Here is a 21,539-nt window from a genome sequence, read left to right on the forward strand (position 1 = left end):
CTAAAAAACGGTGGACCTCAAGGAGGTACAGCATAGAACAGTGGTCACCAGAGGCTGAGAAGGGTCAGGTCAGGGGGAGGGAGTGAAGAGAGGTTGGTTTCTAGGCACAAACACACAGACAGAAAGAATAAGTTCTTGTGTTCCATAGCACAGTAGGGCAACTATAGTTACCAAAAAATTTGTTGTATATTTCAAAATAGCCAGAAGATCTGGAACATTCCCAATGCAAAGAAAAGATAAATGTCTAAGGTGATGAGCATCCTAATTACCCTGATCATTACACACTGTGTGCATGTATTAAAACATCACATGTACCCCATAAATTGCATAATTATTATATATCAATTAAAAAAACACATTTCACGGTCTTAGAGCTGCATAATGGTGAGTATAGAAAACTCCTAACATTCCTTCAGGTGAAAAAGCACTGTTCCCAAGAGTCTGCAGAGTCAACACAGCCCAGGCTGGGCCAGGAGGGAGAGCCCACGTGCTCTCAGGCGTGCCCTCCTCACCTTCCCCTTCTTGAAGGGCATTCTGATCTCCAACGGCCTCAGGCACCAGCTTCCCATAGGAGTGCTTCTCGCTAGAAGCAAACTTCGCTGTATCAAAGTAGACAGACCCGTTGGAGACATAGCTGGAAAACAAAAAAGGAATTGGGTGGGGTGAATCTAACAGACCTGCAAGTGTTTCGGCAGGATGACAGTGACAAAATAAAGCAGGGCTATAAGACTGCGAAATCTGTGGCCTGTCTACTCTCCATGGTGGCCACTGAAACCGTATCAGCTGTTTGGACCGAGTGGGACACCAGGGCCCATCCCGCTGCGGAGGCAGCCTGCCTGCCCCGGGCAGCTCGTCCCTCTGCCTGGCGTCCCGTGACCCATACAGCTCCCATCCTGCCTTGCTCAGGGCTGCTGCCATCCTCATTCTTGTGTGGCCTCGCCTTTCCCTGAATGTCCACAGTCTACCCATCAGCTTAGCCCAGCTGAGGCTCTTGGGCTCCACGAAGCACTCCAGGTTACTCCAGTCTGGAATGACCTGTCCTCTCTGAGCTTCGGCTTGCCCATGCCTCTCAGCTTGGCACAGGCTCTTATGCTGCCCCACAGTAGTTTGTGTTAAGTGGGGAGAGAAGCAGCGTTACTGCTTAAGAGTCTGCCCTGTTCCTGCCACTGTCACAACCTCTTGTTTCTCTTTCATCCAGCCTGTGTGGTTCCTGTGGGAGGGAAGCAACCCGAGGCTGGACACAGTGTGTCTCTGGGAGCAGGGGCACGGTACAGTGCTGAGCACTACGGTGGGCGGCAAGCCACCCAGGCGCTGAGGCAAGAGACCGAGGACACGAGCTGTTCCAGTATAATAAAATATAAAATAAGAATAGTTATACCAGATATAGATCTTAGATATGACTATATATGAATATCATTAATCATTAGTTTGTAGCAATTACTCTTTATTCCAATATTATAATAATCCTCGCTCTATAATCATAATCTAGGAAAAACCAGGCCATACAGAGATAGGAGCTGAGGGGACGTAGTGAGGAGTGACCAGAAGAGTGCGAGCCTTCTGTTATGCCCAGACAGGGCCGCCAGAGGGCTCCTTGGTCTAGTATTAATGCCAGCGTCTGGGAAGACGCCCATTGCCAAGCGGACCGTGGTCTACCGGTAGCGTAGAAGTGTCAAGGAAAAACACCCGCTACTTAGCAGACCGGGAAAGGGAGTCTCCCTTGCCCCGGGGGAGTTTAGAGAAGACTATACTCCTCCGTCTTGTGGAGGGCCTGACATGAGTCAGGCTCGCCCACAGTTATCCGGAGGCCTAACCGTCTCCCTGTGATGCTGTGCTTCAGTGGTCACGCTCCTAATCCGCCTTCATGTTCCATCCTGTACACCTGGCTCTGCCTTTTAGCTAGCAGTAGCAAATTAGTGAAAGTATTAAAAGTCTCTAATAAGCAGAAATAATGGCGTAAGCTGTCTCTCTCTCTCTGCCTCCTCTCTCTCTCTCTGCCTCGGCTGCCAGGCAGGGAAGAGCCCCCGTCCAGTGGACACGTGACCCACGTGACCTTACCTATCATTGGAGGTGGTTCACACTCCTTACCCTGCCCCTTTGTCTTGTATCCAGTAAATATCAGTACAGCCTGGCATTCGGGGCCACTACTGGTCTCCGCGTCTTGGTGGTAGTGGTCCCCCAGGCCCAGCTGTCTTTTCTTTGATCTCTTCGTCTTGTGTCTTTATTTCTACAATCTCTCATCTCCGCACACAGGGAGAAAAACCCACCGACCCTGTGGGGCTGGTCCCTACACACTTCAGACAGATAACCGGGTTCCTGTCTGCATTCCCATTTGTTGGCCATTTCTGAAAATGCTTACTTTGGAGATTGAGACAATACAGGCCAGAGAAGTGTGTGATGGATTCGCCAACAAAAAGTCACTATTCATAGCCAAGCGATAGATGCTGATGAAATGCACCCTCCCTCGGGATATGACACCAGGACTAGCACTCTCGAAATGTCCATGCAATGGCACTGATGTCTGTGAAGGCCCAACAGTATTCACACTCACCATTACGCAGCTCTGGGGCCCCATGACCGATAGTCTTGGCTGCCGAGCTTCCCAGAAGATTCTGGGTTAGGTTCTCACCATGGCCGCCAGGACAGTGGAGACCCACGCTCCTCAGCCCCTGGGTGGGGCCCAGAGTTGTAGGAGGAAGTCTGCTGGGGACTTCTAGCTACGCAGCCCCAGAACACCTGCTCCTCTGCTTCCCAAACTCAGACTCAGAGCTGGGGAGTTCCTCCCTGTGCGATGTTCTGCAGCCCTTCCCTCCCTAGGGAGGGCCCTTGTGCTTACCCGTAACCGTTGTCCACAATCTTCTGGACAAAGTTCACGATTTCTGGCACATACTCACTAACCCGGGTTAAGACATCTGGAGGGAGAACCTGTGCAAGACATGAGAAAGTCCTGGGATTTTCCCTTCTGAAAACCACACGTTCCATAAAAACGTTACCAATTCATAAAACGAAAAGCCCATTATGCCCCTCAAGTTCAGTGTTGACTTGGCCACTTAATTGAGCTGGCCTTGCCAAAACAGGAATTTAGAAATCAGGGCCCTTAGCGCAAGAGAGCCAGTGCAAGACAACTGTGATACTTACGTTCAGAGCCTCCATGTCTCTGTGGAACTCCCCCTCCCAGAACTTGGGCAGCTTGGAGAAGATGGAATTGTCAGTCACATCACAGCCAAGTGTAGAATCCAGCCAGTCAGAGAGCAAATCCTTGGCTTCTTCCAGCAACACCTGAAGAGAAAGAAACAAAAACTCAGGAGTGGGCCACATACTTCACATGAGCACATCTCGTGCAGTTGGTGTGAGCCCATCAGTGCCCTGAATTCGAAGGTGCTGGCCTTGATCTGTGAAGAGCCACCGTCTCCTAGGGAGACTGTGATGCTTACACAACTGGCTCGGCTGAGACAAATACAAGACTCTACAAATGGGCAGGTCTCACATGAACTCAGAGGAGCAAAGCCGAGGAGACCGTGGGCGCAGAGGCAAAAAGAGGTGGGAGGGCCAAGGTGGGGCTGGTGAGCATGTGCAGCCTACCTGGGCCATGCAGGGCAGGGTTATGGGCAGAGGCTGGGCAGGAGCACACTGTGTGGAACCTACAGTACAACCCCTTGGTGCACTCAGGAAAAGATTCATGACGGAGACAGCCAGAGGTTAGGAGAGACAGGCAGGGCACTGGTCCCAGAGGTCTCAAAAGCCCCATCTCCCTGATGCCATTGACTGAAGATGCCATCCCCACTTGACACACCATGGAATGGGACGAAAAACCACCAATCCCAGCAAAACATGGCACCTGTGTGACCCAGGTCCTGACTACACACACTCTAGGCATGAGACATGCCCCAACTGCACTCATGTCAGAAGAGAGAAATGTCTACCCTCCACCTACCTTGGAAGGGACCCAGAGTTCTCAATGCACTGACCTGGACCTAGGACAGGGCGTGGCACCAAGCAGATGGTCTGTGGCCCACTACGGGAATGAGAGGCAAAGAACCAAGGCTGGAGAGAAAAAGTGTAGGAAAATGGCCTGGCAGACAGCGAGGACACAGGGCGGACAGAGGAGTCACAACACAGACAGAGAAGGGGCACAGGGCCCACGTGGGCCAGGTTCTTGATGCAGTCCCTGTCTACAGCTCCTGAATCAAACAGATGTGTTAATGTATTGCAGGCCTGCAAGTGGCAAGGCACTTCTGCAGGAATGAGCACACCCTCCCCACTGCGGCGGGGCATCCAGTGGGCTGACAAGCACCAAAAGCAGGGTGTGCGCTCTGGGGAGCAAAGGCTGCCAAGTCTGCTGCCCGAAAAGCAAACACTGGGCCTGCCCCAAGTACAGGGAAACATGTGCATCCTGGCCCTCAGGATCGCCAAGGTCATGACCCAGAAGAACTGACATCCTAATCGAGGTCACCAAACATCCAAGAACATGAACAACTGTGAATGGGAGTCAGCAGAAACTACAAACAGATGGACACTTCAGATGGAAGAGTTATCAGATATATAATAAAATGCAGTAAATATGACAGGCTTAAAGACAAAAGGACGGACTCACAGATGATACGCAATAGCAAGCAGGGAGAGGCCAGCAAAACGACCCAGCTAGATCTGAAAATAGAAGCAAACAGAACCTGCAGAGATGAAATCTATTAACAGGCGAAACAGTGACTGTTTCACTCCCTGTCTGAAGGACAATGAGTGACTGTTTCACTTCCTGTCTGAAGGAGAATTTGTGAACAGGATGAAAGAACTGAAGAAGTCATCTAAAATGGAATAGAGACAAGAAGGAAAATTTTATGAAAGACAGGTTAGGAGACACGGAGAAGGATGAGATGAAATGATGAGACTCACATCTAATTGGCATCCCAGAGGAGAGGAGAGAGGGAATCGAGTAAAGGTGATACTTGAAGACACATCTGAGAATTTCTCAAAACCCATGCAACAATCCAGCCCTGGGAAGCACACAAAATATCCAGTAGGATAAGTAAAAACAAATCTCTTACAATGTCTTAGTGAAATAGCAGAAAACTGAAAAGAGAGAATATTTTTATAATGCGCCTGATAGAAAAGACATATTTACCGATAAAAGAAAAGTGATTTGAAGGGCAGCCGATGTTTTCAACAACAGCCAACAATGGAAGCCAGAAGACGACAACCACCTTGAACAAACAGGGAAATATATACACTTCAAGATAGACAAAAGCTGCTTCCCACCAATACTTCTAAGATAACGTTTCTAAAACTTGCCTGATGATAGGACTGGAATACTCAGTGTTGCTGGTCAAGCATACAGATTAACAATCAAAATGCATAAATACAAAATGATAAGAGACTTCTGGTTTCCAGTTTCACGTAAGTCAGGAGCTTGGAAGTTGCCACTCTACCTAACAACAGGTAAAAAGCTGAATAAACTGAAAAACCAACTCTTCTTAGATCCATAAGAGAAGTAAGGTCACAGGGCAAACCACTGCCCCCCAAATTGGAGAGACCAACAGAAGACAGAGAATCACAACTTACCAGAGCAGAGACTCATAAGCTGAAAACTCTGTGGGAACCAGTGTTGGGGGAGGAAAACCAGGACTGTAACTGAGAGATTGCTGTAGGCTTAGTGTAGGCAAGTCAGACAGCTGAAAACCCCAGGGACCCAGTCATAGGGGACCCCACACTTTTGTGAGTTTTACCTCTAGGAACCTGACCAGGCTCTCACAGCGAATACTGGAGAAAAATTCCCTTGTGTTTCCAATAGCAAGAAAGGAAAGGAAGCGTTCCAAAATATACCAGTGCACTCTGTTCTTTTTTTTCTTTCTTTCTTTTTTTTGAGATGGAGTCTAGCTCTGTCGCCAGGCTGGAGTGCAGTGATGCAATCTCAGCTCACTGTAACCTCCGACTCCCGAGTTCAAGCAATTCTCCTGCCTCAGCCTCCCAAGTAGAAGGGATTACAGGCACGTGACACCACGCCCAGCTAATGTTTGCATTTTCAGTAGAGACGGGGTTTCACCGTGTTGGCCGGGATGGTCTCAATCTCCTGACCTCATGATCTGCCCATCTCGGCCTCCCAAAATGCTGGGATTTCAGGCGTGAGCCACCGCGCCCGGTCAATAACTGGTGGGTCAGAAGTATAGATAACTATACTTCTGTTAGTTAGTATAGTTTCAGATGCTACTTTCAGTTGGCATCTGAACTGGGGACAGTCTTATGGGACTGAGCCTTCAACCTGTCAGATCTGACGCTGCCTCCTGGCAGATTGTGTTGGAAATGAGTTAAATGTTAGGACACCCAGCTGATGCCTGCTAGAGAACTGACTGGTTGTTGGGGCAGAGGTGGGCTTGGTGAGGGAGAAATCCCTATACATTTTGGTGATCAGAGGTGAAGTATTCTGTTTAAACATTTTTTCCGATCTAAAATGGCTACAACACTGTAGGATTCCAAGTATGTGACATTCTGGGAAAGGCAAAACTATGGAGACAGTAAAAAGACTAGCTGCTGTCAGGAGTTGGGGTGGGGAGGGAGGGATAAAAGCTGGAGCAAAGAGGATGTTCAGGGCAGTGAAACTATTCTGTGTGATACTGCAATGGTGGATACGAGATAGTATTTGTCCAAACCCATAGGATGTACAATCCTGAGAGCGAACCCTAAAGTAAACCACGGACTCAGGGTAATGACGTTCAGTGCAGGTTCACTGACTGTAACAAACGTACCCTCTGGTGGGTGCAGATACTGGGGGAGGTGACGGTGAGGTGGATAGGGGATATATATACAGCCTCTCAATTCTGATGTGAACCAGAATCTACTCTAAAGAACTTTTTTTTTTTTTTTTCTAAAAAGTGAAAAAAGGAGAAACAGACAAATTCACCATCAGAGGGGGAGTTTTGTTTTGGTTCTTGTTTTTGTTTTTTTAAGAAACTGTATGAATAGGCTAAGCCAGCAGGAAGAATTAGCAAAGACACACAAAATATTAACCACACGGCCAACAGGTGTAGCTAGGTGGATGGCATGTGGAACTGTGCACTAGGTGATTAGACAGAATCTTCTCAAGCACAAGAGAACATTCAGAAACCAGTACATACAGGGGCCACAACACAAGTCTCTGTTCACAGATCCAGCTTGGGACAGACCATACTCTCCTACCATTGGGTAATTAAGTTATAAGCGAATAACAATAAGTTAATATGAAAAAATACCATCCATTTGGAAATTTAAAACTTCTAGGTAATTCTAGATAATTAACTTTTAGATAATTACTTCTAGATAATTACTGGGCTAAAAAATCCAAAATGGATATTAGAAATTGTTCACAAGTAAATGATGTCAAATTTTGCAGCAAAAACAGTCAGAGGAAAATGTATAGCCTTAAATTCTTAAATCAGAAAATGAGCTAAACTGCTAAGTGAGACAAAGAAAAACAGAATAAATCCAAAGAAAAAAGAAGAAAAGAAGGAATAAAGAATGGATAAGAACTGATAAAACAAAAAGACTAGAGAGGATCAACACAGCCAAACTGGATCTGAGACGGTTCTTAGATACAACAGGTAAAATCCCAACAGTGTCTTACATGGAACTTGACAAGCTGAGGCTTCAAAACACACCTAACGATAAAACCAAGATGGGGCCTCTTATCCATCAGATACCTGTGAGAGACAGCATGATACGAGGACTGGGCAATTTTTATAAATTTTTTAAATTTTAAATTCTTAAAATTTTTGTAGAGGTAGAGTCTCACTATGTTGTCCTGGCTGATCTCAAACTCCTGGGCTCAAGGGATCCTCTTGCCTTGGCCTCCCAAGGTGCTATGATTACAGGCACGAGCCACTGCACCTGGTCTGGGCTGGACAATTTGACCAACAGAACAGAATTAAGAGACACAAACACATGGAGACCCAACATGTAACAGAGATGAATTCGTGTCTTAGTCTGTTTTCTGTTTTTTTTTGGTTGGTTCTGTTTTTTTTTTGTTTTCTGTTTTTGTTTTTTTTTGTTTTTTGTTTTTGAGACAGTCTCACTCTGTTGCCCAGGCTGGAATGCAGTGGTGTGATCTCGGCTCACTGCAACCTCCGCCTCCTGGTTTCAAGCTATTCTCCTGCCTCAGCCTCCAGAGTAGCTGGGATTACAGACACCCACCCCACTTGGCTAATTTTTGTATTTTTAGTAGCGACGGGGTTTTGCCATGTTGGCCAGGTTGGTCTCAAACCCCTGACCTCAGGTGATCCGCCCGCCTCAGCCTCCCAAAGTGCTAGGATTACAGGTGTGACCCACTGCGCCTGGCCGGGAATGGGTAAAAATTTTTTTTTTCTTTTTGAGACGGAGTCTTGCTTCATCGCCAGGCTGCAGTGCAACGGCATGATCTCGGCTCACTGCAACCTCTGACTCCCTGGTTCAAGGGATTCTCCCACCTCAGCCTCCCAAGTAGCTGGGATTACAGGCACATGCCACCACTCCCAGCTAATTTTTTTTTTTTTTTTTTTTAGTAGAGACGGGGTTTCACCATGTTGGCCAGGATGGTCTTGATCTCCTGACCTCGTGATCTGCCCACCTCAGCCTCCCAAAGTGCCGGGATTACAGGCGTGAGCCACCACGCCCGGCCTGGGGATGGGTAATTTTTAAAGAAAATTTATTTCTTCCAATTCTGTAGGCTGGGAAGTTCAAGGTCAAGGGGCCACATCTGTTCTGGGCCTTCTTGCTGGTGGGGGCTTTCCGCAGAGTCCCAAGGTGGCGCAGAGCATCGCATGGCGAGGGGGCTCATGAGGGCCAAACTGGCTTCTGTAGCAGCCCCACTCTCATGATAACTACCCTACTTCTGTGATAACCCATTAATCCATTAACCCATTTACGAGGGCAGAGCTCTCATGACCCGATCACCTCTAAAAGGCCTTACCTCGTAATACTGTTACACTAGGGATTAAGTTTCAACATGAGTTTTGGAGGGGATAAACATTCAAATCATAGCAATTAGTATCAGAAGACATAAGAATGATACAAAACAGTAAGAAAAGGACCAATAACCTCATGGGAAAGGGGGAGAGATGGGGGCAAAGAATCACAGCTGGAAGCAAGCAAGTGACAAGATGCTCAGTCTCAGGAGAGGTTGGAAAAAGGGACATTTAAACGACAGCAATCAGTACTTCACATTCATTGATTGATGAAAGGGAAGAATCCAATAATACAAATGTGGGTATATGTGCAAATACACAGCACACCCGAAATGTGATAGAAGAAGATGAAATCTGCATAGACATTTCTTTCTTTCTTTTTTTTTAAGAGTCTGGGTCTCACTCTGCTGCCCAGGCTGGAGTGCAGTGGTGTGTTCACGGCTCACTGCAGCCTCAAACTCCTGGGCTCAGGTGATTGTCTCACATCAGCCTCCCCAGTAGCTGGAACCACAGGCATGCTAATTTTTAATTAGCATGTGGCTAATTTTTAAATGTTTTGTAGAAACAGAGTCTCACTATGTTGCTTACGCTGGTCTGGAGCTCCTGGGCTCAAGTGATCCTCTTGCCCTGGCTTCCCAAAGTGCTGGTATTACAGGTGTGAGCCACTGTGCCTGGCCGTATAGACATTTCTGATATGGCTACTATGAAGATAAGAGTGAGCCTAGCAGGTCTGTGTCTGCCACCTGAGAAAGGCCTGCCTACAGAGCTGGCCATTAGCTGGCATCCAGGAGCTGAAATGTCCCCTGTGATAAGAGGCTGGGAAACCCAGCTCTGTGGCAGCAGCCCCCGTGGGCTGTTGAACAAACACTGTGGCTTATGCAGGTGGAACACCAGCTTTCCTCCTGGGGAGTCGGGAATTGTGGCACGTGCCAGGCAGAGGGTGCCTATGTGATGGGCTTAGCTAGGGAGGGACATTTCACACATGTGGCTGCATTTTTTCCTGGTGGGGGACAGGGTGCTGTGTCCCCTCATGGGAGGGAGGGAGGAAGCTTCAGCAGCCTGCCCGTGGATGATTGAAGACTCCGCCTGAGCTTCTGCTCCTCGCTGTGTCACTGTTAGAAACCTTAGACGAGATGACAACTCGATGCCGAGTCTCATGAGTCCTTCTAGAGGACCCCAGAATGTGCGGGCAGTGTTGGGAACCCCCGACAGTGACTCACATGTATCCTACACAACCCAGCGACTCCACTTGCAGGTATATGGCCTAAATAAACTTGCAAATTTCCACCTAGAGACAACACGAAACAACTCACAGTGCAGGAAAAGACACTCCACGTCACTAGCCATTAGGGAAATGCAAACCAAAACCACAGCATACCACCTCACACCTACTGGGATGAAAAAATGAAGAAGAACAAGCTCTGGCAAGGATGTGGAGAAAGCAGAACCCCAGTGCACTATGGGTTGGAATGTGTGATAGTGCAGCCACTGCAGAAACAATACGGTGGTTACGCAGAATATCAAAAATAGAATCATCATATGACCCAGCAATTCCACTTCTGGGTATACCCCCAAAAGAAGTGAAAGCAGGAACCCAAACAGAGATTTGTACACCCAGGTTTACAGCAGCATTACTCGCATCGCCGAAAGGTGGAAACAACCCAGGTGTCCACGGGCAGGTGAAAGGATGAGCAAAATGTGGCCCATCTATATACAACAGAGTATCATTCAGCCATAGGAAGGAAGCAGAGTCAGACATGCGCTGCAGCACGGGTCAACCATGGGGACACTATGCTGAGCAAAATAAACCAGACACAAAAAGACACTGTCTCTACAAAAAAAAAAGTTTTTAAAAATGGCTAAGATGGCAAATTTCTTATGATGTGTGTTTTACAAAATTAAAAAAAAAAAAAAGAATATTAGTGGAACAACTGGGAAAAAAATTATAGCAGCATTGTTGGTAAGAAGGAAACCTAACTGCCCATCCCAGGAGAACAGACAAACAGCTCGGCCCCCAGGCAGGCACTGAGGGAGTGACAGAGCGACCACATGTGGGTCCGTCCCAGAAGCACAGCTTGAGTGAAAGCACACTGACGACTACACACACGTGGCACGTTTCCATGAAGTTTGGAAACAGGCACAACGAAGCGATCTGCTGAGTCAGGACACAGAAGAGACCAAACTAGAAAGAAACATGCTGGCGAAGGGCAGACACAGACTCCCTGCCCCGTCACTGAGGTGGGGCCAGGGCAGTGGTGAGGGAAGGCAGGACTGCGGCCTAAGTGGGGCCTCTTTTTCTACGCACAGCTGCAGCCGTCTCTTCTCTTTTCCATCACGTTCTTAAAGGGTGACCAGCAGGCGGCGCTGGCACAAAGGAGAAGGCCTTCCTGACTGTGTCCAGGGCGCCAGCCACAGGGAAAGGCCTTAGGAAGAGGGCAGGGTCCCCTCTGCACCCAGTTCTCTGCCCTGTGTCTGAAGGAGATCTTGGCAGGGGCAGGAAAGCTGGTCAACGTGAAGGCCCCAAGCTCAGTAGGTACCCACAGGACTCAATGCTCAATTCAATGTTAATCCCTGCTCTTCCTTCTCCAGCTGGTGTGGGGAGAGTCTGCTGGAGAATCTTGGAACACTTCCACAGAAGGCTGCCTCCCCACGTTCCAAGTGCACCTCCTGCCTATCTGATGGAAGTGGTGGGAGGGTGTGGATCCCGAGTCTCCTTCCAGTGGCACAGGCTCTGCACCCAGGAAATGGGGCAAAAGGGTGTGGGAGGGGAGGGGCACTGACTCAGCCACCACAGAACAGGGCCACCTGCCACAGTGGAGCTACAGGAGACACAGAGTGTCTTCCACTAAGACAATCTGTGGAATCAATCCGTGCATACAGATCAGTCTATGCATGGCCCGACATTTGACCCGAAAGGGCTGGCTGGGAGACGTGTGAAGCCTCACCTCCACACAGCTGTTGACTTCCTCTCCCGTGAGTCTGCACTGCACAGCTTTCTCAAGTGGTTCTGTGGCAAGCTGCACTGCGTGCTGAATCCGTTCGAGCATCTGCTTTTTATCCGGATCCGTGGTCTCATTTAATTTTACTGAAAATGGCTACAACCATAAAGAGATGTCAAACCTATTAGATACTGCTCAGCAAAACCCCAAGTTCATAAAGGTGATTCCAGGTAGAAAACAGACCAGTTTTTCCCAAGACCCCACAGAGATAGAGAAGTTTGCACCCCAAGTGGCCGGGCAGTAAGTAACTAAGAGAGACTGAAGCTCCCGGCTCTGGAGCTCCTGGTTCTGCCCTCTCATGTGTGACCCTGGACAGGGCACCTAACCTCTCTGTGCCTCAGTTTCTTCAATGCAAATTGGGTGTGAGAACAGTATTTCTAGGGCTGTTCTGGGGATGAGGAAAAGTAGGCCACCCAGTGAGTTCTGAGGTGTGCTACAGAGACATCCATCAGGAAGGTACTCAGGCCTCACTGACCTAAAAGATTGCTCAGCTCTAATTTTATTCCTGTTCTTAATTCCAGAGATAAAATGACATAAACATATCCATAATGATTACTGTAATTACTAAGGATAATTAGTAAAGAGTAAAATGACCTATTCTTACTATTGCAATAAAAATAACCATATAATAATGGTTATTCAGAATGAGAATACTAGAGAGAACTAATTTCTTCAAAAGATGCTGAAAATTTACAGTATTACCAAATTAAAAAGCTTAGTATAGCTTCTGTATCTTGGGCAGAAGTTTCTGATTTAGTTGTAACCTTGGCATTGAAAATTAGATAGCAATATTGGTAAGCATTTTTATAAGTGTAATTAGTGGCACCATGATGAATTCAGTTGTTTTCCTGTAAGTGGCAGGAATGTCACCTACTCTCCACTCCACTCCAGTACGTCTTTCCTGGTGACTTTGTCACAGGCCAGGGGACCTTACTTATGGAGACTTCAGTGCCCCTGATGGAACTGGCTTGAGTAACATATACTTTGTGAAAGCCTGTGAGACTGACACTACCCTAGGGACAGTAGCCTACAAAGGACCGAGAACAGAAAGCAAAGGGCTGGGTTTCTAGAGCAGACAGCAAGAGGCCCACCTTCAGGGCGGTCTGAACATCCTCCAAGAGCTGTGCTGCTTCAGGCCTCTTCTCCCGATACTGCTCGAACAGGTGGTTCTGCCGGGCCCTCTTGATGATCTGGGGAGGGAAGGCAGACATTGGGGAGTGATGCTTGGAGCCCACCTGCATCCCTCTGCAGCAGGCCACTCTCTCCCTTGGCCAACTCTAAGTGAGGGTGAGGGCGGTGGGAGACAACTGTGGGCCCCGGACGTGCACATCATCATCAAATAGAAACACCACCCTCCATCTCCCACCTGCCAAGTAGTGCCCAAAGCCTAACGTGATCTTTCTGACACTTAACGAAATGAGCCCTGGGGGCCCCAGCTTCCCCTGCAAGCCACATGTCGAAGTGCGTGCTATGGGAGGCCTTCCTTCTGCAAAACACCCAGGGCTACCGACCCCTGAGCAACATGCAGGCTTCTAACCGTGTCTGAACATCATAGAAATGATCTTATCAGTAGCATAAGTGGTAATATTAACTCATTGAGGGGATTAAAATGATGTTTATCAGGTCAAAACACAAGCTAGCTCAAGCCTACATTATTTACTTATGCGAAAGTTCTATCTTCTTTTACACCATCCAATTGCATTTAAAATTTAATCTTACAAATTCCCTTTACCTTGTCATCAATATCCGTAATGTTCATGCAATAAAAGACATCAAATTTGAAGTAATCCTTCAACACTCTTCTCAAGATATCAAAAGAGATGTAGGACCTAAAGCAATGAAAAAACAAACATTTCCAAACCAGACGATATGTGTAGCTTAACCTCCAACATGTGTTTGAACTGCATGAGTCGATTTATATATGATTTTCTCTGCCATCCCTGAAACAGCAAGACCCCCCTCCCTTTCTCCTCCTCAGTCTACTCAACGTGAAGATGGCAAGGATGATGACCTTTATAATGATCCACTTCCACCTAATGAATAGTAAATATATTTCCTCTCCCTGATGATTTTCTTCATAATATTTTCTTTTCTCTGGCTTCGTTTGTCATTAGGAATACAGTATGTAATGTATATACAAAATATGTGTTCATTGACTGGCATGCTATTGGTCAACAGGAGGCTATTTTAGTAGTGAAGTTTTTGGGGAATCAAAAGTTATGTGTGGATTTTCAACTGTGCAGAGGGTCACACCCTCTACCCTCCAGGTTGTTCAAGGGTTGACTATACATGACCTTGGCACTGCAACTAAAACATGAACAAATAAAAGGACTCTGTGGCATTTACCCCAACAGCCAGCTACTCGTCAGGAGCTACAGCCATGACCATCCAGTGGTCGGGGGGGTCATAGCCAACTCAGCGTCAGGCCTGTCAGGTCTGAGTGTCACGGGAACTCAGCATCTGGGGACCCCACGAGAGCTTGAGGGATGAGAGAAAACTTTAAGGTATGTGAGAAAAAGTGCCCAGGTCGAGTCCAGCATGTTAGCAGTGGGGCTATGGACATTTTCTTTTTGGTGATCTGTAATCTTTCTGCAGTGAATATGGATTACTTATGGAATTAAAATTTTCATCTTAAAAATAAGAGAAGAAATTCAGGCTTGATTCCTCAAATCTCAGGTCTCTGTAGCAGATCTAAGATCTTTGTGGACCTAAGATCGCTGCTGTGGATCCCAATGGCTCTGACTTGTGCGTGCAACGGCTGAAGCTGCAGGGACACCCCGCGGTGGACCTACCTGGCGTGCCCCATGTGAGATGCGTCATAGACGGTTGGCCCACAGCAATACCACGTCACCTTTTTCCCATCTTGAGGTATGAACACTTCCTTTGTTAGGAATGAAGGAATGACGATCACAAGAAATGCAAGAAACACTGCACAGGATTATCAAAAACAGCAACAAACATCACAGTGTGGTTTGTGTCTTGTGTGAACAATTCAACAGAGACCATTTTGTTTTATTGTGAAAAGTCACAGTCTCAGTGGGAGCCCAGTGAGATGTATGGCACCTCCCACCAACTGAGCCCTGGGTGGGTGGAGCCTCTTCCTCCCTGGGGTTCTACTCATCTATGGAGGGAGGCGATAAAGGGAATCAATGATTTTATTTATTGTTGAAATGCTGCTTATTTAACAATAACACAGCTTATATTTACTGAGTAGCTACCATGTGCCAGGCCCTGAGCTAAATATTCAACACGCAGTGCACTCTAGGACGTAGGTTATGTCATTTTCTTTTTACAGATGAAGAAACTGAGGAAGACAACACTTGGCCAGGGTCAGTCCCTGTTGGATGAGCCCGGCTTGGAGGCCAGGACCCCTGCATCGTGGTGCTGCTCACCGCTGTTCTGGCACCACTCCCCAACATCCCACCAACCTCAGACCTCTCTGGGGGCATCATCCTCAACCAGTTTCCCAAGGAAGGCCAGGAACTCCCTCACACCTGACTCTGTGTCTGCTAAACGTGCTCCCTGATGGAAATCCAAGCAGCCCTGGCCGGAGCCTGGTCTGAAATCACTGGAGTCACTGGCCATGCCCTGAGCCAAGCAAACCATGAAAACTCCATTCTGTTAGGAATCAATCCTGCCTTCTTCTCAAAACCTGCTGTGCTCCCAACAACATCCAGCCAGTTTGCCGTTTTGTCCATCCTGCTTGGCTTATACAGTGCCACCTGCTGTAACCACATGTCCTCCTGAAAGGCCTGGCTGTGGATGACCTCAAGTATTCATGGTTGGGCAGAGTCCGAGAGACAAGCCAGGGTGATCCATGCCCAGAAGTCATGGGCAGGCTTCCACATGAGGCGTGATACTTCACGTGTGTGGGTTTCAGAGGACAGCTCTGCCTCTGGGCCACAGACTATAACACGGAAGTGACTGAAGGAACTTAAACCTGGATTTATGGAACTCCAGAGCCCAACACAAGGAACAGGGAAGTCTGTTGTGTGACAAGGCACATGGGCAGTCCTGCCTTCTGCCTCCCCATCGTGTGCGTGTGCCACGGCATCTGTGTTCTCTTTACCTTGTTCCTGGTGAGGCTGTTGTAAAGGTGGAGTCTGCATGGCTGGGTCCCAGCAGGAGGGGACCACTGGGGCTGCACGCGCCGGCCTTTGCCTGGGAGGCAGAGAGAGCAGGATCAGGGTCCAGGGGCAGCACCAGGAAGTGCAAGTCGCCTCTTCATCTGGAGACTTGGTTTTGACAACGGGACTATAGCTTTCCATGGAATGGAAACAATGTGAAACCACACGAACCTCGGTCAACATTACGCAGCTCAAAGACAACCGCGTCTTTTTTTTTTTTTTTTTTTAGACGGAGTCTCGCTCTGTCGCCCAGGCTGGAGTGCAGTGGTGTGATCTCGGCTCACTGCAAGCTCTGCCTCCCGACAACCGCGTCTTTCTTTTGCTTTCTCATATTCTGTATGGCAGCATACCCCAATAACGCCCTTAGAACCCCAGAAGGGCTGAGGAATGCCTACACAGCACGCCCAGCACATTCCACTGCTCTTCAAATACTGGCTCCTTGCTGGCAGTGAGCACAACACCACCTGGCACTCCTGGGTCAGTCAGGGCTTAACACTGACAAGGTATGGTCTGTGCTGCTGCAGCCCTGGGAACCTCCCCCACCCAGGATCCCTCACCTGGACAAACTGAGGATTTTGAGGACTCTTGTTGGGACAGAGGCCACCTCCAAGCCTCCAAGCCCTGGCAACAGAAGCCAGGAGTCAGAGCAGAAAGGACCCCCTGTGGCCACGGCCAGCAGGCAAGACTGGCTCCAGCCCAGCCCCTCCTCATCACTTCGGACACTGCAGAAGTGAGTGGCTGGCTCCCAGCTCTGGGCCCACAGCCCAGCAGACTGTGATCCAGACACTGGGCTTCAAGCTCCACATAGGTCTATATTGCCTTCATAAATAACCTGAGCTCCTCTCAGCCTCCAGGCGGAGACCCCCACCAGCCAGCCCCTCAGTCCGGTCACCTCCTCCTGGCCAGACTTCCCTAGTTGTTCCCCTCCGCTCACCTTCGGGCTGCCTGGGCTGCTCTGACCATACTGCTTCCAGGCCTGGCTTCCAACCTGGCACAAGGCTGTCCTCACACAACCTGCATCTGAGATCCCTGAAGGGGCAGAGCTCTGTCCCTGGGGCCAGGGGCAGCCACAGGGTGATTATTCACCCTCTGAAACGTCAATCCTGCAAAGCTAGGTGTGGAGGACGGTACCTGGTGACTTTCCCGTTGCCCTCAGCCGGCTCCTGCCCGCCCTGCCCCCTCAGCAGATCCCCACTTTTCTCCACAGTCGTCGCCCACAGGTCCAGGTTCTGCGTTATGCTCTGCTGGGCACCTCTGACCCCAGCTGGTGCCTGGCCCTGGGAAGGGCTCCACATGTCTCTGCTGAGTGGCACCAGGAAGGCCTATGAGATGGATACTCCTAGTACTGACCTGTGCCCACCCCAGCAGGCCACCTGGCAGCTCACCAGGGTGCTCGCATCCTGCCTCCTCCCGTCCCTGGTTTCTGTGCCAGAGGGTCTGGCAGCATGGCCAGCAAATCGCCACACACTGATCACGGGGAAGTTGGTCCTGGGCACCAGCCATCTCCTGGCCTCCCGGCTCTTGCTCAGGCCACACAAGCCAGGACGGCAGACGCTGATGACTAACAGGCCAAGGGGAGGAAGGAGGGCGGCTGCACCGTGTCTGGGCAGTGGGGGTAGTGTGGGCAGGTGGGAGATGGGGCAGGAGAGGGACAGAGGTCCAGTGCTCAGCAGGAGCCCCCACTCTAGGTAAGTTCCAGCAGTCACAGGTGGTCAGATTCTGGAAGGCGTAGGCAATCTCCAATCTTAAGCAAACATCATGTGCTTATTGAGGCCAAGTGCAGCTTGGCCTCAGTGTACTTTAAATGCCTCACAAGCCCTTGAAGGAGAATCTCACTCAATGCCTGGAGGCATTCAAACGGCCACTCTAGGATCCCATCACTCTCCTCCCTCACAAAGACCCTGGAGCTCCTTCAATAGGACACTGCTGCCATCTCAGACAGCTGGAGATGCTGCCCAGAAACACAGCCATGAGGCCGCGGGACCATCATACTCATCCTGCTATGAGGAAACGGCCCAGGGTTCACAGGACTGAAAGCTCGTCCAAGAAGCCTGGCCACAGCCAGCATTCCAGCTCCCCTAAGGCTGCTATCTCCACACAGCTGGCGATGGGCTCCCCAGGAAAACGGGTTACCAGGCCCAGATATACAAATTCAGATTTGCAAAAGGGAAGAACTGAGAGATATCACATAAGGACCCTTGCCCTATTTTATTTTTTTAGACAAAATCTCGCTGAAGCGCAGTGGCGCAGTCTCAGCTCACTGCAACCTCTGCCTCCCGAGTTCAAGCGATTCTCCTGCCTCAGCCTCCCGAGTAGCTAGGACTACAGGCGCCCGCCACCACACCCCACCAATTTTTGTATTTTTAGTAGAGATGGGGTTTCACCATATTGGCCAGGCTGGTCTCAAACTCCTGACCTTGTGTTCTGCCTGCCTTGGCCTCCTAAAGTGCTGGGATTACAGGCGTGAGCCACCGCGCCTGGCCTGTGCTTTTGTTTCTTTGGAAAAAATGAACACACATTCATTGATTCCACAGTCCCACCCTTACCTGAGTGATCCAACAACAGAACAACTGTGAACCGCTCATGAGAGACATGGCTTTGAAACAGGGATGTGAGAGGCTGAAGACAGAACGATGGAGAGAGAAGCCAGGAAGTGGCAAGCAGTCTGCCTACATCACACCAGATGCAGACAGGACCCAAGCAAGGGGTTCATGGAGAGAAATCCTTCATCAGGAAGTTAAGGGTCCTCCATCCGAGAGGTGAGAGCAACACCAAACCTTCATGTTCCTAAAACCATGGCCTCGGGGTCTGACAGACCCACACCCTCCTCAGTGAAGGGTATGGCTGACACGCCTTCCCAGGGGGTAGGGAGAGGCCGGCAGGCTGGAAGGGCTGAGCCTCCACTGCAGGTGAGAAGTGCTCAACAAGTTCAACGTCCTGATATCCAGTGGACCTCCGTGCTGGAGGCTGGCGATCCAGGGAACAGATCCCCCAGGAAGGGGTCTGGCTTCACAGGAGTAGGAACCTGGGGGTTAAGCAGAGCCTTTCCACTTTTTTTTCCCCCCGAGACAGAGTCTCACTCTGTCACCCAGGCTGGAGTACAGTGGCACGATCTCGGCTCACTGCAAGCTCCGCCTCCCGGGTTCACGCCATTCTCCTGCCTCAGCCTCCCGAGTAGCTGGGACTACAGGCGCCCGCCATCACGCCCGGCTACTTTTTTGTATTTTTAGTAGAGACAGGGTGTCACCGAGTTAGGGAGCATGGTCTCAATCTCCTGACCTCGTGATCCACCCGCCTTGGCCTCCCAAAGTGCTGGGATTACAGGAGTGAGCCACTGCGCCCGGCCAAACAGAGTCTTTCCATGTCTGAGAGGATCTTGGAGACAGGACACAGAAAGCACATGGGAGGGGCTGGTAACAGGCGGGCACACTGAGGGCCGGACACAGGCACATCTGATACTGCTGGGATGGCCAACAGAGGTGGAAGGGCAAGCAGGAGGAGGGGTACACGGCCCACTGTGCCAGGAAGGAAGGTGCGTGCTTGGGGAGCACGAGCAATGGAAATAGAGGGTGTTCCCACTCAGTGGGGGAAGCGGCTCTGATTCTCATAGCTACATGGAGGGAGATCCACAGCTACTGTCATCCCAGGGACATGGGCGAGGACACTACACTGGACTCCATGGCGCCTCGGACTGACTCGAGGTCACTGGATGCTCTAGCAGTCCCAGACTCCAGCTCCCACCTCCCCCTTCAGCCCTGCTCAGTGTACACCAAGCTTGAGTGAGGGTCGCCTGACATAATGCCCATGATTCCTGGCACAAGCAGACCCTGGCAGCCTCTCGCACAGCCTGGGTGATGAGAGGATTTGGAACCTGGGGAGGGCACAACAACTCCATTAGTGCTATCCACGGTCCAGTCTGTTACACAGCAACGTGGCTCTGCTTCCTCTCTGGAGGTTAAAAGGTGTTTGCAGGAGTAAAACCCTTCCTTCATCTCACAGTGTGGATGGAGGCTTGTGTCTGTGCTGCTCTTTCAACATGTCCCTATGAGGGAAGACTGGACAGGCCACTGCTGAGCTGGACGTACCAGGCCCGCTCCACCCTCCCTAATCCTGCCCCCCTCTGGCTGTGTCTTGGAATGGCACATGACAGGGGGAACAACCTGACACCCGGGCCCTTGGAGAGAAGGCACCTCATAGCACAGGTGTCACTTGGGTGACCGCGCTGGAGGCTCAGGCAGGAATGGCTACATGGGGAAGGACATGACCTGCACAGCAACGGCCTCCACCCTACGCTGGGGAAGGAGTGTCTGCTGCAGAGTTATCCAGAAAACACGACCCCTAGGAGATGTGACGTCCCCACCTCCACCTTGGTTGAAACAGTGGTCTAGCAGAGGCCTGACCCATGGCAGAGGCGGGGTGGCATGTTCCAAATCCCAGGCCCCAACAGAGTCTGGAGAAGCCCCCAGAAGGCTGCCAGCTACAGCTAGGACCACTAGAAAACAGCACTAAACCTGCCCCCACATGAAGGTGGAGGAGTGCCCACAGCCACAGGAGCTGAGCCACCCAAAGGCATACTTCAGTGATGATGGCATGGAGCCCCCTCAGATCTGCCACAGAGTGACAAAGCCATGCAGGCACCCCAGGAGTATCTCCTGCAAATAACCACAGGCACGTTCCACAGACACAACTAGCACCAACAGGCTGGAGCTATGGGACAGACATCATCTCAAAGAGAAAAAATGACTTATTTCTGATTTTTAAAAAGTTCAATGCCGGTTGGGCGCAGTGGTTCATGCCTGTAATCCCAGCACTTTGGGAGGCCGAGGTGGGCGGATCACGAGGTCAGGAGATCGAGACCATCCTGGTTAATGCAGTGAAACCCCATCTCTACTGAAAATACAAAAAATTAGCCAGGCGTGGTGGCGGGCGCCTGTAGTCCCAGCTAGTCGGGAGGCTGAGGCAGGAGAATGGTGTGAACCCAGGAGGTGGAGCTTGCAGTGAGCAGAGATCGCACCACTGCACTCCATCCTGGGCGATAGAGCGAGACTCTGTCTCAAAATTTAAAAAAAAAAGAAGTTCAATGCCAATTAATACTTTAGGATTCAACGATTCTAAAGCTGGAGGATAGACACGCTACAATCTTATGGAAAAAATAAAGAGAAAGAACTGAGTCAACCAGAGCCAGGCACAGCCTTAGCTAAAGATCACAAGGCTAGGGCCCGTGGCCTGGGCATGCTACGTGGAACCCCAGAGCCGCAGCGGCTCTGCACCCCACCACCTCAGGCAATCCTGCCACACCAGTGATGTGAACATATTGCTCCTGAATAACCGACTCCATGGGGCGTGATTTTATCCCAACCTCCATCCAGCAAGCGCTGGATCTGCCCATCCAGGCCACTTGCTCGAGACACACTTAGGCGAGCCTCCCTCTGGGGTATCCGCAGGCGCCAGGTAAGCACCAGGGTGATGGAGAAAGCCTTTGACCTTGGGAGAGAGGTTCTAATGGC

The 21,539-nt window shown here is 49.9% G+C and overlaps 1 protein-coding gene across 11 annotated transcripts in view; it reads right to left on the reverse strand.

Annotated features, from left to right (window-relative positions):
* CARS1 (cysteinyl-tRNA synthetase 1) overlaps positions 1 to 21,539 on the reverse strand; it is a 56,363-nt gene that overhangs the window by 25,085 nt on the left and 9,739 nt on the right. For 6 of the 11 annotated variants that reach the window (XM_054437458.2, XM_054437460.2, XM_054437463.2 and 3 more), the window contains 8 exons: positions 15,975 to 16,066; positions 14,698 to 14,786; positions 13,638 to 13,734; positions 12,997 to 13,095; positions 11,852 to 12,001; positions 3,139 to 3,279; positions 2,837 to 2,925; positions 513 to 634 (listed from right to left, as the gene is read on the reverse strand). In XM_054437458.2, coding sequence (XP_054293433.2) covers positions 513 to 634; positions 2,837 to 2,925; positions 3,139 to 3,279; positions 11,852 to 12,001; positions 12,997 to 13,095; positions 13,638 to 13,734; positions 14,698 to 14,786; positions 15,975 to 16,066 — 879 coding nt within the window. Of the gene's footprint in view, positions 1 to 512; positions 635 to 2,836; positions 2,926 to 3,138; positions 3,280 to 11,851; positions 12,002 to 12,996; positions 13,096 to 13,637; positions 13,735 to 14,697; positions 14,834 to 15,974; positions 16,166 to 21,539 lie in introns of all 11 variants that reach the window. The other 5 variants (XM_054437464.2, XM_054437467.2, XM_054437465.2 and 2 more) reach the window with 2 other exon arrangements.

Source organism: Pongo pygmaeus, chromosome 9 (genome assembly GCF_028885625.2).
Source record: "Pongo pygmaeus isolate AG05252 chromosome 9, NHGRI_mPonPyg2-v2.0_pri, whole genome shotgun sequence".
In the NCBI taxonomy this organism is placed as follows: Eukaryota; Metazoa; Chordata; class Mammalia; order Primates; family Hominidae; genus Pongo; species Pongo pygmaeus.